The 12,797-nt window shown below is 36.2% G+C and overlaps 2 protein-coding genes across 2 annotated transcripts; one reads left to right on the forward strand and one right to left on the reverse strand.

Moving 5' to 3' along the window:
- Positions 1 to 1,096: 1,096 nt before the first annotated feature.
- Positions 1,097 to 4,469, forward strand: LOC131319184 (aluminum-activated malate transporter 8-like). The gene is made up of 6 exons (XM_058349343.1): positions 1,097 to 1,505; positions 1,980 to 2,120; positions 2,260 to 2,532; positions 2,786 to 2,910; positions 3,015 to 3,158; positions 3,879 to 4,469. The coding sequence occupies exons 1-6, from the start codon at positions 1,220 to 1,222 to the stop codon at positions 4,344 to 4,346; spliced, it is 1,437 nt and encodes a 478-aa protein (XP_058205326.1). The 5' UTR covers positions 1,097 to 1,219; the 3' UTR covers positions 4,347 to 4,469.
- Positions 4,470 to 11,859: 7,390 nt separating this feature from the next.
- On the reverse strand, positions 11,860 to 12,616 carry LOC131319197 (aluminum-activated malate transporter 2-like). The gene is made up of 3 exons (XM_058349358.1): positions 12,478 to 12,616; positions 12,066 to 12,338; positions 11,860 to 11,973 (listed from the first exon to the last, which is right to left on the reverse strand). The coding sequence occupies exons 1-3, from the start codon at positions 12,596 to 12,598 to the stop codon at positions 11,906 to 11,908; spliced, it is 462 nt and encodes a 153-aa protein (XP_058205341.1). The 5' UTR covers positions 12,599 to 12,616; the 3' UTR covers positions 11,860 to 11,905.
- Positions 12,617 to 12,797: the final 181 nt, after the last annotated feature.

Consider the following 12,797-nt stretch of genomic DNA (forward strand, 5'->3'; position numbering starts at 1 on the left):
AAATGTCTCAAACTTTCCTTGACAGTGGAATACAGTAAATGTCCCAAAACTTTACGGTACCAACTTGCCAAGGCATCACTACAATGCGTCCTGTTGATCAATGTCCATATTAGTGGAGAGAGAGAGAGCACGCCCTATCCACTTGCCAAGGCATCACTACAATGCGTTCTGTTGATCGATGTCCATATTAGTGGAGAGAGAGAGAGAGCACGCGCTATCCACTTGCCAAGGCATCACTACAATGCGTTCTGTTGATCGATGTCCATATTAGTGGAGAGAGAGAGCGCGCGCTATGAGTCATTAGTGACTGTGTCTCTCCTATAAACTAAAAAAGCTAAAAGAGCACACCACCCATTCAGCTCGTGCTACACTATTTCCTGCATATTAGATTTTGAATTTACTTTTAATTAGGTACACCGCATTTATATGTGTAGTGGATCCCACGTACAGAATAATAGAAATTGTACACCCTAGGTTTTTTAGTGGTTATATTAAATGGGGCCCAGATCAAACCCCAAGCCAGCTTGCAAATTCCCTTTTGACTATCAAAGAAAATCTCTGTCCTCACTTTAATGCAAAAAGACACCCAACTCATGCATTCACTTATACTATTAGAAATAAAATATCTACTCTCAAAAAAGATTATTCGATCCGCAAAATAAAACTCACAGAATGCATTTGTCAAAAACTTAATTATCATTTTTACGTGAATTTAAAGAACTCATTGATATTCAACAACCTGCTAGAAATGAACTTTTTTTGCGACAATATATTAGGGGAACTGATTTTCGCACTCTAAGATTTACTGCACGCGCTCGACCTTTTTGTTTTTATATTGTGATGTTGCTGGCAACATCAGTGTATATTTTGTTTTTACATTGTGATGTTGCTGGCAATATCACAGTGTAAAAACAAAAAGGTGGAGCGCCTGAAGTAAATCTTGGAGTGCGAATATCAATTCCCTATATTAGTACTCTTTAAGTTCTCGATTCGCAAACTAGTTTTTTTTTGAAACGGAGGTAGTAGTCTGCCACTACCTTGATCACTCTTATAAAAATAGGAGCTGTTGATAGCCCTCCACACAAGCATTGTCCCATCTCTCTCTCTCTCTCTGCCACTACCTTGATCACTCTTATAAAAATAGGAGCTGTTGATAGCCCACGACACAAGCATTGTCCCATCTCTCTCTCTCTCTCTCTCTCTCTCTCTCTCTGTAGACATGGAAACAGAATTACAAGGACAGGAGAAAACCGGGTTCACCATTGATGGGCGTGGTTGTGTTAAGGCCGTGTTTGGCAAGATTAAGGCCACGGCATTGAACTTAGCCAAGAAAACAAAGGAGGTAGGACAAGATGACCCAAGAAGAATCATGCACTCCCTTAAAGTGGGGTTGGCTCTCACATTGGTGTCTTTCTTCTACTACGTTAGGCCTTTGTACAACGGCTTCGGGTCCTCGGGCATGTGGGCTGTCATGACTGTTGTGGTTGTTTTTGAATTCACAGTTGGTATGTCTCCCCATTTTGCTCTCGTTAGAAATGAAATTCGTAATGAGTACCGAAATAATGTACCGAAAGATCTGCTCCATACTCACAATTAATCGATGTGGTTCTCGTGTCTAGTGTTTATATGGGAAACACACCTATTAAGAGTATGTAATTGACTTTTTGTACACTTTCTGATCGGTACCTGTAGCACCACTAACAAAAAGAAATTCAAACAAAAAGAAATGTGGGTACGTATGCGAAGAAATTCTATTAAAGAACTTTAAGGGAAATAAAAAATCATGCATTGTAATTAATTTATTTATTTTTATAATTGGATGTCTAGGATAGCTTAGGCATATCTCGACTAACTCCGGGGCCTTGAGTTAATGATCACAGTGGAATTCAAACATCCGACATAATGGAATTTTTTCTATTTTTGTTGTCCGTCCGAAAATCGTATTTGATTTGAATCATTGGTTTTTTTTCCTTTTGTAGGTGCAACATTATCCAAAAGCATGAACAGAGGTTTTGCCACACTACTAGCTGGTGCTCTAGGCATTGGAGTAAACCATTTAGGAGGCCTCGTTGGAGAGAAAGGAGAACCCATTATTCTTGGCTTATTCGTCTTCGTATTAGGTACGTGTATATATAGCCTCATGATATATACAAACACTATAGTAAATTGCGAACCTCTTCCAAATACTGGAAGAGGTTCGCAATTCTTGATTCTGTTTCTTTTGATAAATTGATCATCGAGTGTATGTATATATTGCAGCTGCAGCATCTACATATATGAGGTTCTTTCCTCATGTCAAGGCGAGATACGACTACGGGGTGTTGATATTCATATTGACATTCAGTTTAGTATCGATCTCCGGTTACAGAGTTGAACAAATCGTAGAGCTTGCCCATCAAAGACTATCCACCATTTTGCTCGGGGGTGCGATATGTATAATCATCTCCATATTTGTTTGCCCTGTTTGGGCTGGTCAAGATCTTCACAATCTCGTTGCAACCAACCTGGACTTGCTTTCCAACTTCCTTGAAGGTACTTATATCTAACCCCTAATGCATGCATCAATCTAACTAGTTAACCATAATCTTTACTCTATAGTTTTTTTTTTTTTGGAAAATTTCATATTTTTTTATTTTTTAATTTCTTTGTCGAGAGTAATGATTAATCACAAAAAAACATTGAAGAAAAATTAAAAAATAAGATTCTCTAAACATCAATAACGTTAAGTGTCTTTAACTTTAAGAACTATGCAAGCTAGTCCAAACTTGACTATAACCCAATGCAGGTTTTGGAAGTGAATATTTCGGAGTTTCAAGAGATGGAAATAGCACAATGGGGCCCAAGGAAGTTAAGTCATTCATTAACGGCTACAAAAGTGTCCTCAACGCAAAATCCACAGAAGAATCCTTGGTGAGTATATATAGTAAACACTCTCTCTCTCTCTCTCTCCTTTTAATTGAAATTATGGAAGGCCTCTCTCTCTCACACTCATCTTTTAATTGAAATTATGGCAGGCAAACTTTGCATGGTGGGAACCTGGCCATGGGAGTTTTCTTTTTTGTCATCCATGGAAACAGTACTTGGACATTGGAGGCCTTACTCGACAGTGTGCTTACCATATTGAGGCTCTCAGCGCCTACTTGAATTCTGAGATTCAGGTATAGCCGTGTTTACGATAACTGTAAATACGAATTTTTTATTCTTCCCGAAAATTCTGCAGCATATTCTAGATTTTAGATTATATAGGTATTAATTGCTTTTAACCCGTGCAGTTTTCCTTACACCAACACACCCATTTTGTAAAAGAAATATCGGTAAAGAAGTTTGCCTTGGGTTGCCATGACTAATTAATGGCAAGCGGCCATTAACTAATTAATGTTGTTTAAATTGGTATCATTCAGCACCCATCACGAAAAAGCTACTAATATGGAGTACAAGTTTAAAAATAGATTTTTTTTTTTTATCGGCAAAATTTTTTTTATTAATCTAAGAATCGAGGTTATAAAGATTAAAAGGAAACGGCAAAAAAAAATGGCATCACAATCAAGACCTACATCCCAACTAAGTTGGCACCTAAGTCAAGGACAATCATATGCCACCTGCTACCGAAAGATAAAAAGTTGGCAAAAAATACATTATTCTTTTCCACATCCAAGATTTCCAAGACAGAATAAAGAGAAGCAAAAGAGCAAAAAGTTCATTTTTTTTTTAATCTAGTTGAGGATTATTAAATCAAATAACACAAAGTACAACGAGATAAATGGAAGAACAATTTATTTCACCTTCTATAACGTACGTTATGCAATCAGTTTGGCCGCCATATACACCTTTCTTTACTCCGCTCGCAAACCTATTTACGTGTTTTATATATCTTGCAGGCGCCACTAGAGTTCCAAAGAAAAATTCAAGAGCCTTGCATGAAAATGAGCTTGGAATCCGGAAAGGCTTTGAAAGAACTAGCCTTGGCAATCAAAACTTTTGCACAACCATCTTCTGTCGATGTACATATAGAGAGTTCCAAAAGAGCCGTAGATGAACTCAAAACAGTCCTGGAAGCAGTCTCAAGAAAGGAAGATGACCTCCTCAAAATGATACCATCCCTTACCGTTTCATCGATACTGGCCGATATTGTAAAATGCGTCGAAAAAATTGATGAGTCCGTCCACGAGCTTTCCCGACAAGCACAATTCAAGAATGCTGTCGTAGGGACCGTATCACCGGATAAGCCTCAGTTACTTCGCCGAGGAATCGTAAAACCGCTTAACGACGGTGATGGTGATGGGGAGCATGTTATTGTTATGGTACATGGAACATCATCAAAGACTAACCAAATAACCGTAGTGTAAATACTACTAGCTACCTAATTATTCATTTTTTAATGGTAAAATATGATATAGAAATAAGAGTAGAAAAGAGAACCTTTTCTTTTGCCGTATGGTAAGCACCTAATTAATTTGCTTGTTCTTTCTTATGTTACTTTCTTAATAAAGTACTACTTGACTTTATATTCCAAAATAAATCACTTGCATCAATTATGAGAGTTTAAGAGACAACCAAGCCCAACAATTTAACTAATACAAAAAATAAACCCATTATAGGGTAGAGAAACAAAGAAAGAAACATCCATGCGCAGGTGGGCGACTCGAACTCCTGACCTCCGAGTGAGATGTATCTTGAATTTGCCGACCGAAAAAAGGGCATTTAAAAAGTTCAGTTGTCACCAACGCGTTTATGGCCCCATATGATAAAGCTCTAAGAGCATCCACAATGTAATAATCAAAATCAAAAGATTTCTAAAGTTAGCAATGCGTGTTTAAAAAAGTGTTCACATTGTAATAATCAAAATTAGCAACCTCCTAACTAATAATCAAATTTGGACATTTGAATAATCAAAAGTAACAATGTGGAACTTCACATTGCTAACTTTAGCAACCCTCTAAATGAATAATCAAAAGCTGACGTGGCAAATTTTGATTATTACATTGCGGATGCTCTTAGCTCTTGGGATTGGATTACCAATCCTAAGGGACTATCAAGCCCTTGTTTGGTAACCAAAAAACATCCGGACTATTACTCCCATGGGAACAAGCAGGCCTATAGGGAGTATTAGCAATACCCCTCAGGACTTAGTATTTATAGTCCAATCCCAACCCATTCTCATTACCAATCTCTTTTCATTACCAATTTTCTTCTATCAATCTAATCTCATATCAAACAAACATGATATTAATAATTCCATAATCTAATCTCATCCCAAACAAACATACTCATTATCGATCAATCCCTTCTTATTAACAATCTCAATCATAATCTCATCTTCTTACGAATCTCATCCATCTATCACTGTTATCAAACGAGGTCTATGAGTATTGATTGATACGTTGATCCAGCTAGCGTGACCATATGGCACCCAATTTCCACTTTTAATTTGGTTTGGATGGTCCTGGCTAAACTTGAGTAAGACTGTACCTCTTAACAGTACTTTCGTTCAAAATATATGCGGTAGTGCAGCTCATATTCTCATGCTCAAGTAGCCATGTACTTGAACCTCTATTAGTCTATTTACTTAAACCAATCAATATGTTCCATTTCCTAAGAGGATCGATGACCATCCAAAAGAGAGAAAAGGGGGAAATTCCGGAACTGAGGTTCTGAGTTGTTTCCCACTTGGATTTTCCTTGAAGTTGCTAATTAAGAATTAGGTGCTGAAAAATTATTCTCTGCAAAAGTAGAGCGAGGTGAACTTTTTTTTATTTATCAGCAGAAATCAATATTGTTAAAATAGTCAGATTAATAGAGGAGGGAGAGTGGAACTCCCAACCTCTATTATCCTAGCACTTAATTGCACCTCATGATACCGTTGAGCCAAAGACCTCTTGGCGAGCGAAATAAATTGAAAGAGCCAACGAAAAAGTACTATATGTGTTCGTATGATAAAAGAAATTTTTTAACGGTTCATGATATAATTATGTAGGAAATAATGTAAAGAATTGTTGCATTTTATGGGGGGGATATGGTTTGTGGGAAAATTAATCCTATTGAAAAAGTTGATATGGTCTTATATATATTTGAGTATCTTGTTTGATTTTGTATATTTTAATTTGAGAAACAAACAAACAGAATATTTGCATCGTCATCATCATTAACACCTTCTCATCTTCTCTGTTTTTCCATTAACCAAAAGCAAATTAAGCTTTTGCTGCCTACATTTAAATATATCCTGGGCGTTAATCATAATTAATATATCTCCTCCACACGAAATAGTATATATAAAACTTAAAAAGTGACCAACCATACAATACAATTTTTTTAAAAAAAGAATATGCCCCGTTTAACTCTTACTTAATGTAGAATGTGATTTAGAAGATTTTTGGACGTGGGTGAGACCTACTCTATACTAGGAGATGAAGAAGTTATAAGATATTGCTACTAGGTTAAGTTACTGATAAAGATTCCATTATCGTTCGTATAGACTTTCTTTTCTTTTTTAAAGAGAAAAACGCAATTATAAAAAGAAAAGAAATATAACAGGTTATATCCGGTCCACCCTCTTAACTTTTGTACTAATGTTGTAAACAAATAAATAAATAAATAAATGGAGCTTTTAGAAACATATATACTATATTGTCCATATATTGCAACATGAGGCAATGCTATGTCATTGATTATTCTCTTCGGGTGCCTATCAAGTAAAGAAGAGAAAAAGTCGTTCAAAAAAAACAAAAAAACAAAAAGTAAAGAAGAGATCAAAAGGGCATGACGTTTTTAAGGGTGCCTGAACCTAGTGTTCACTCTTTACCTTTTGGAGCCAGGCAAGAGGCCCTGCTAGGAGTAGTACACAGATGCATTGTGAGGCCCACTTCCGACTTCTGTATAAATGATTCGAGCCGAATGATCTTGAAAAACAACCAGGATAAATATAAGTGGTTGATCAAACTTTTCAAATTTTCATTCAGAATGCAGAATCTAAAGGAAATTGAAATCTACACTCCCTTTTTTGACATCTACATTTCTTTTTTTGTCTTCTAGCAAAAAAATTACATACACTTTCAACACTAAAATTCAAAAAAGGGAATGTAGATGTCAAAAAATGGAGTGTAGATTTCAATTTCCAATCTAAATTCTAAATTGAAAACCCACTTAATTAAAACCTTGAACGAAAGTAGGCACGGATTGCAGAAGAGTAGGACAGGTTTAGATTAATATATCCTTAACTCTTTTTCATTTCATTAATTCACGAAATCAAACTTTTGTTAAAAGATTTGAGACCCTAGCCATCCATGGTTAAAGTAATGACAATGAAAAGAAAAGGAATTAAGGACGGATTTTGGTATTCAAACATCCCCTTCCTTCACTTTTAAGTTCAACCATTGAAGGAGGAAAAGCTGAACACAAAAGTAGGGAAAAAAATCCAATTGTTTATTACTGACTTGAAATCAAGAACTAAAGCTGAAAAGATTCTGTAGCCGGTACCACCATTGATGGCGGATCGCACCGCAGAACAAAATCAGAGAGTCTACACACAGCATATCTGTGCACAGATTTCGTTGTGAGATTCACTACGGGTCCCACACAAATCATCCGAGCCGTTCATTAAATGTAAAATAATTTTTCAAGGGTCTCGGTAAAAAATAAGCTCAATCGGATACCTATAGGTACTCGATCCAACCATATAACTTTTCATTATCCGAAAATCTGAATGAAAAGTTAGATGATTGGATGAAACACCTATAGGCATCAGATTGAACTTATTTTTTACAGAGACCCTTAAAAAAATGTTTTACATTTAATGAACGGCTCGAATGATTTATGTGGGACCCGTGGTAGACTCCACAATAAAATCTGTGCACAATCTGTGCACAAATCTACTGTGTGTAGCAGGACTCGAACAAAATCTATGGCGGCCCGGGCTCATTGTAGGGCTCATAACCCTCACCGGACCCTTTTTGGAGAGATTTTGACTTTGGTTTGGATTTTGAGAGATATTTTTTGAAAGTAATGAGTTAAGAAAAATAAATAGAGAGAAAATTTGTAAAAAATCGTGCGTAAAAATTTTGAAGTCCAAAACAAACAAGGAGAGGACGACCACAGGGGGCAAACTAGGTCTAGCGTGACACTCGACTTTATCAGGGATCCAGGAGATAGAAGCCGCAGGTTTCATGATTCTTGCAATTTCAGATTTTTAACCAAATTCCTTTCGCTTGTCTGTTTTTTAAGGATTTTTATGTTTATGGCTTATGGCTAGATTCCCCTTTGAGCATATATATGGAAGTCTTCTTTTCTTTTTTTCCTATATATGCAGATTTGTTAAAGTGTTGGAATTTGTTTTTGAATTAATGATTTCTATAAAAGTGTTGGAATATGTTCTACAAGATGCTTTGTTAAAGTGTTGGAATTTGTTTTAAGGATTTTTATGTTTCATGAAAATACTAGTGTTTGTCTGTACCTACGGCACTACCCATCTCATCGGAATTGGAATTACCCTTTGAATCTTAATAGTGGCTCAAATTGCTGAAAATTAACCTGGTACAAAGAAGTCTGTTATCAAAACCGTATTTTTCAATTTCTATGGAGATGGTATTAACAAAGTACAAAACCACCAAATACGACCAAAGAGCACAAATTCAACTCCAATCTCAATGAGTGTAAGAAGGATTTGAACAACATTACGGTTGCCAAATCCCATTAAAGACGGAGTTGCAGGAATTTCTAATTAATAGCCATCGTCCAGTCACATAATACCTGAAAAATAATCTATGAACAAAATGAAATCATCTATGAACCCCAAAAAAATAAATTTAGCACTAATCAAATATCATCACTCCACGATCAATTGCTTGTTGCAAACGTGGGATTTGTATTTTCATGAATCTAAAATGTAAAATGTTAAAATAAAAGAAAATTTAAAATAAAAGAAAATTTTGACTTTACGGATATTCTTCTGGCTGAGAAAGAAGGGTGTGTGAGAGGCCTAAGGATGAGAAATCGAGGCTCAGGGACGAGTTAAAAATGCAAATGTCTATTAAGATGTTGGATAATTCGTATTCTGTTGTTTCTAAATCTTGTTTACTTTGTCTGCAGGTGCGTGACCTTCCTGAAATTATCGGATTTTTTTTTGTTTGAATCAAAACAGAAAGTAATATATATGAAACTACCTGAAATAGGATAAGATTAACGTGCAGTTCAAGCGGTAAGGTGTTAGGTCTTCTACTTGAGTGGGTGCGAGTTTGAAAGACCAGCCTTCGCCGAAAAAACTCTTCGAAACTTTCAGTTAGTAAGAGTCGAACCATGTTCATTCTAGACTTAGGTAGTTGGTAGTACCACAAAGCCAACCCATACAATTATACAACAAAAAAAATATAATGATCACACTTAAAAACATTGAACTTTCCAATATTTACCCTTTTAACTTTTTTAAAAAGTTACTTTATTTGAAAAAAGAAAGGACAAAAAGGACATTTAGTTCATTAAAAAGTCAAATGGATAAACATTTTGGGACATTAAAAAGTTAAAAAGTGGACAAACAAATTGGGAAGGAAGTAGTACATCCATTTTTTTATTCTCGTTATTTATTTTGAACGCATGTTCTCTTTATGTTGGATAGTTAGTATTTTTTACTAAGTTTATGCTCGAAAGGTAACCTCTGTCTGAAATTTCTGGATCCGCCACTGTCTGTCTGCATGTATGCGTAGCCACAAATGAAAGGGATGGTGCGGAGGCTCTAAACAATTTCAACTGCATTCAGCAAATTAATCGCTTGATTTTCTTTCTACAAGTTCTTAACATTAGTTTATTTCTTGATTAGCAAATTTTCCTTCTTGTTTAATTTTCTTTCCTGCATGCGATTTCGATTTTGGAGTACTACAACATTCACCGGTATTCCAGATGATACCTGAGAAAAAATTCCACGAAAGAGAGCTGCTTCTTCAGCTTTGTTGAATGCTTTCATGGCTGCCCCAGGTCTGTCGTCCATCCAGAGCTATGCTAGCTCAACCCTACTCCAACCCCAATAAGACATTGTTTTGCGGGGCCATTCCGATTAAAGGATCGAACTGCTACTTTTGTAGACCTCAGAAAATACTTCAACCATGCAAAACATCATGTTTCTTCAAGAAACTGATTCGATTTGAGTGTAAACGGTGATTTTGAATCGCAAATTGAGAGAGAGAGTGCGCGCGCGCGCTTGGTGGTGGGTGATTGCGGAGGCAAAAATCGCTTCTGCTGGTGGTCACTAGAGGTGGAGGGTCGGTGGTTGCAGAGGCGACAATCACTTCTGGTGGTGGTCATTATCGTCGTGGTTCATTCCACCCCCCCCCCCCCCCCCCCCCCCCCCCCCAAATCTCTCTCAAATGCAGAGCGAATGTTTTGATTTTGATTATTATTTTTTTAGCTCTAATAACTAAGATGCTTGGATCAATAAAATAAAATAAAATACTAAGATGTTGGGCCGAGTTGGCCTGCCACATCATCGGTTGTGGTTGAAGGTGTGTACCTAGCTATCGGGAAAATATTGTTCCGTCTTAAATTTATTTTTAGTTATAGGTCAATTAATGAAAGCTTGTTTGATTCAGTGGTAAATTTGTATGATTTTTTTGGTAAATTTATCATGAAGTTTACGCTGGCTTGATTCAGATTTTAAATTTATAATGATAATCCTTGCCTGGATAAATTTATCTATTTGAGAGGTGTGTGAGTAGAATTACCAAAAACAATTAGCCTTTTCTATTTCATATTTTTACCTAATATTGTCTGCCCTTTTTTCGGTCGACGCATTTTACAATATTTGTCAGTATCAATGAAATGGTAAGGGATGGTATCATTTTGAGGAGGTCGTCTTCCTTTCTTGATTGCATAACATACGTTATAGAAAGTGAAACAAATTGTTCTTATGTTTACCTCGGGGTACTTTGTGTTATTTGATTTAATAAACCTCAACTAGATTTAAAAAAATAAAAAAATTTGCTCTTTTGATTCGCTTTTTTAAACAACATCAGTTAATGGCCGCTTGCCATTAATTAGTCATGGCAATAGAAGGCAAACGTCTTTACCGATATTTCTTTTGAGAATAAATTCTATCCACCGCCGGTGTAAAACCCCACTTTTCTATCACCGTCCATTAATCCCCACTGAGCGTCTATTATTGTAATCTGAACCATTCATATTATAAGACCTGCTGTATAGTATTGCCATGCAAAAAATTTGTGTCTTCAAAAGTTGATAGATATATCAAAATTTGAATTTTGATTTATAAAATGGACGATCTGATTTCTGTCAATGATAATAAAGATAAACTGTCTATTTTACAAAGCAAAATTTAATTTTTGATACTTCTATCGATGGTTGATCAAGTTTATTTTTTGCATAAATACACTACTATGTGAGGTCTATAAAATGAACGGTTCAGATAAACAATAAACACACGGTAGGACCGAAAAAGACGATGGTGGAAAAGTGAAATTTTTCACCACCGGTGGAAAGAAATCTCATTTCTTTTACAAAAGGGGAGTATTGGTGTAAGGAAAACTGCATGGTTAAAAGCAACTAATACCTATATAATCTAAATCTAGAGTCTGTTGTAGAATTTTCAAATAGAATCTAAAATTTGTATTAACATCTATCGTAAACATGACTATTCCTGAATCTCAGAATTCAAGTAGGCGCTGCGAGCCTCAATATGGTAAGCACACTGGCGAGTGAGACTCCAATCTCCAAGTACTGTTTCCATGGATGACGAAAAAGAAAACTCCCATGGCCAGGTTCCCACCGTGCAAAGTTTGCCTGCCATAATTTCAACTAGTTTCAATTAAAAGGGAGAGAGAAAGAGAGAGAGAGAGAGTTTATTACTCACCAAGGATTCTTCAGTGGTTCTTGCGTTGAGGACAGCTTTGTAACCGTAAATGAATGACTAAACTTTTTTGGGCTCCATCGTGTTATTTCTATCTCTAGAAACTCCGAAATATTCACTTCCAAATCCTGCATTGGTTTTTGGTCAAGTTTGCACCAATAAGTTATATAGATGCATGCAAATATGCTATAGCGGTTACATAAGTTACATAAGTAAGTACCTTCAAGGAAGTTGGAAAGCAAGTCCAGGTTGGTTGCAACGAGATTGTGAAGATCTTGACCAGCCCAAACAGGGCAAACAAATATGGAGATGATTATACATATCGCACCCCCGAGCAAAATGGTGGATAGTCTTTGATGGGCAAGCTCTACGATTTGCTCAACTCTGTAACCGGAGATCGATACTAAACTGAATGTCAATATGAATATCAACACCCCGTAGTCGTATCTCGCCTTGACGTGAGGAAAGAACCTCGTATATGTAGATGCTACAGCTGCAATATATACACACACTCGATGATCAATTTATCAAAAGAAACAGAACCAAGGATTGCGAACCTCTTCCAGTGTTTGGAAGAGGTTCGCAATTTACTATAGTGTTTATATATATCATGAGATTATATATACACGTACCTAATACGAAGACAAATAAGCCAAGAATAATGGGTTCTCCTTTGTCTCCAACAAGGCCTCCTAAATGGTTTACTCCAACGCCTAGAGCACCAGCTAGTAGTGTGGCGAAACCTCTGTTCATGCTTTTGGATAATGTTGCACCTACAAAATGAAAAAAACAATGAGTCAAATTATATGATTTTCATACGGATCAACCAAAAATAATAAAATTTCCACTACGGCCATTAACTCAGGACCTTGGAATTAGTCGAGGCGCGAGCTGTTCCAGTCATCCAATTATAAAAAAAAGTTAATCACAATACATGATTTTTTATTTCCCT

The sequence above is a fragment of the Rhododendron vialii genome, chromosome 3a (genome assembly GCF_030253575.1).
Source record: "Rhododendron vialii isolate Sample 1 chromosome 3a, ASM3025357v1".
In the NCBI taxonomy this organism is placed as follows: Eukaryota; Viridiplantae; Streptophyta; class Magnoliopsida; order Ericales; family Ericaceae; genus Rhododendron; species Rhododendron vialii.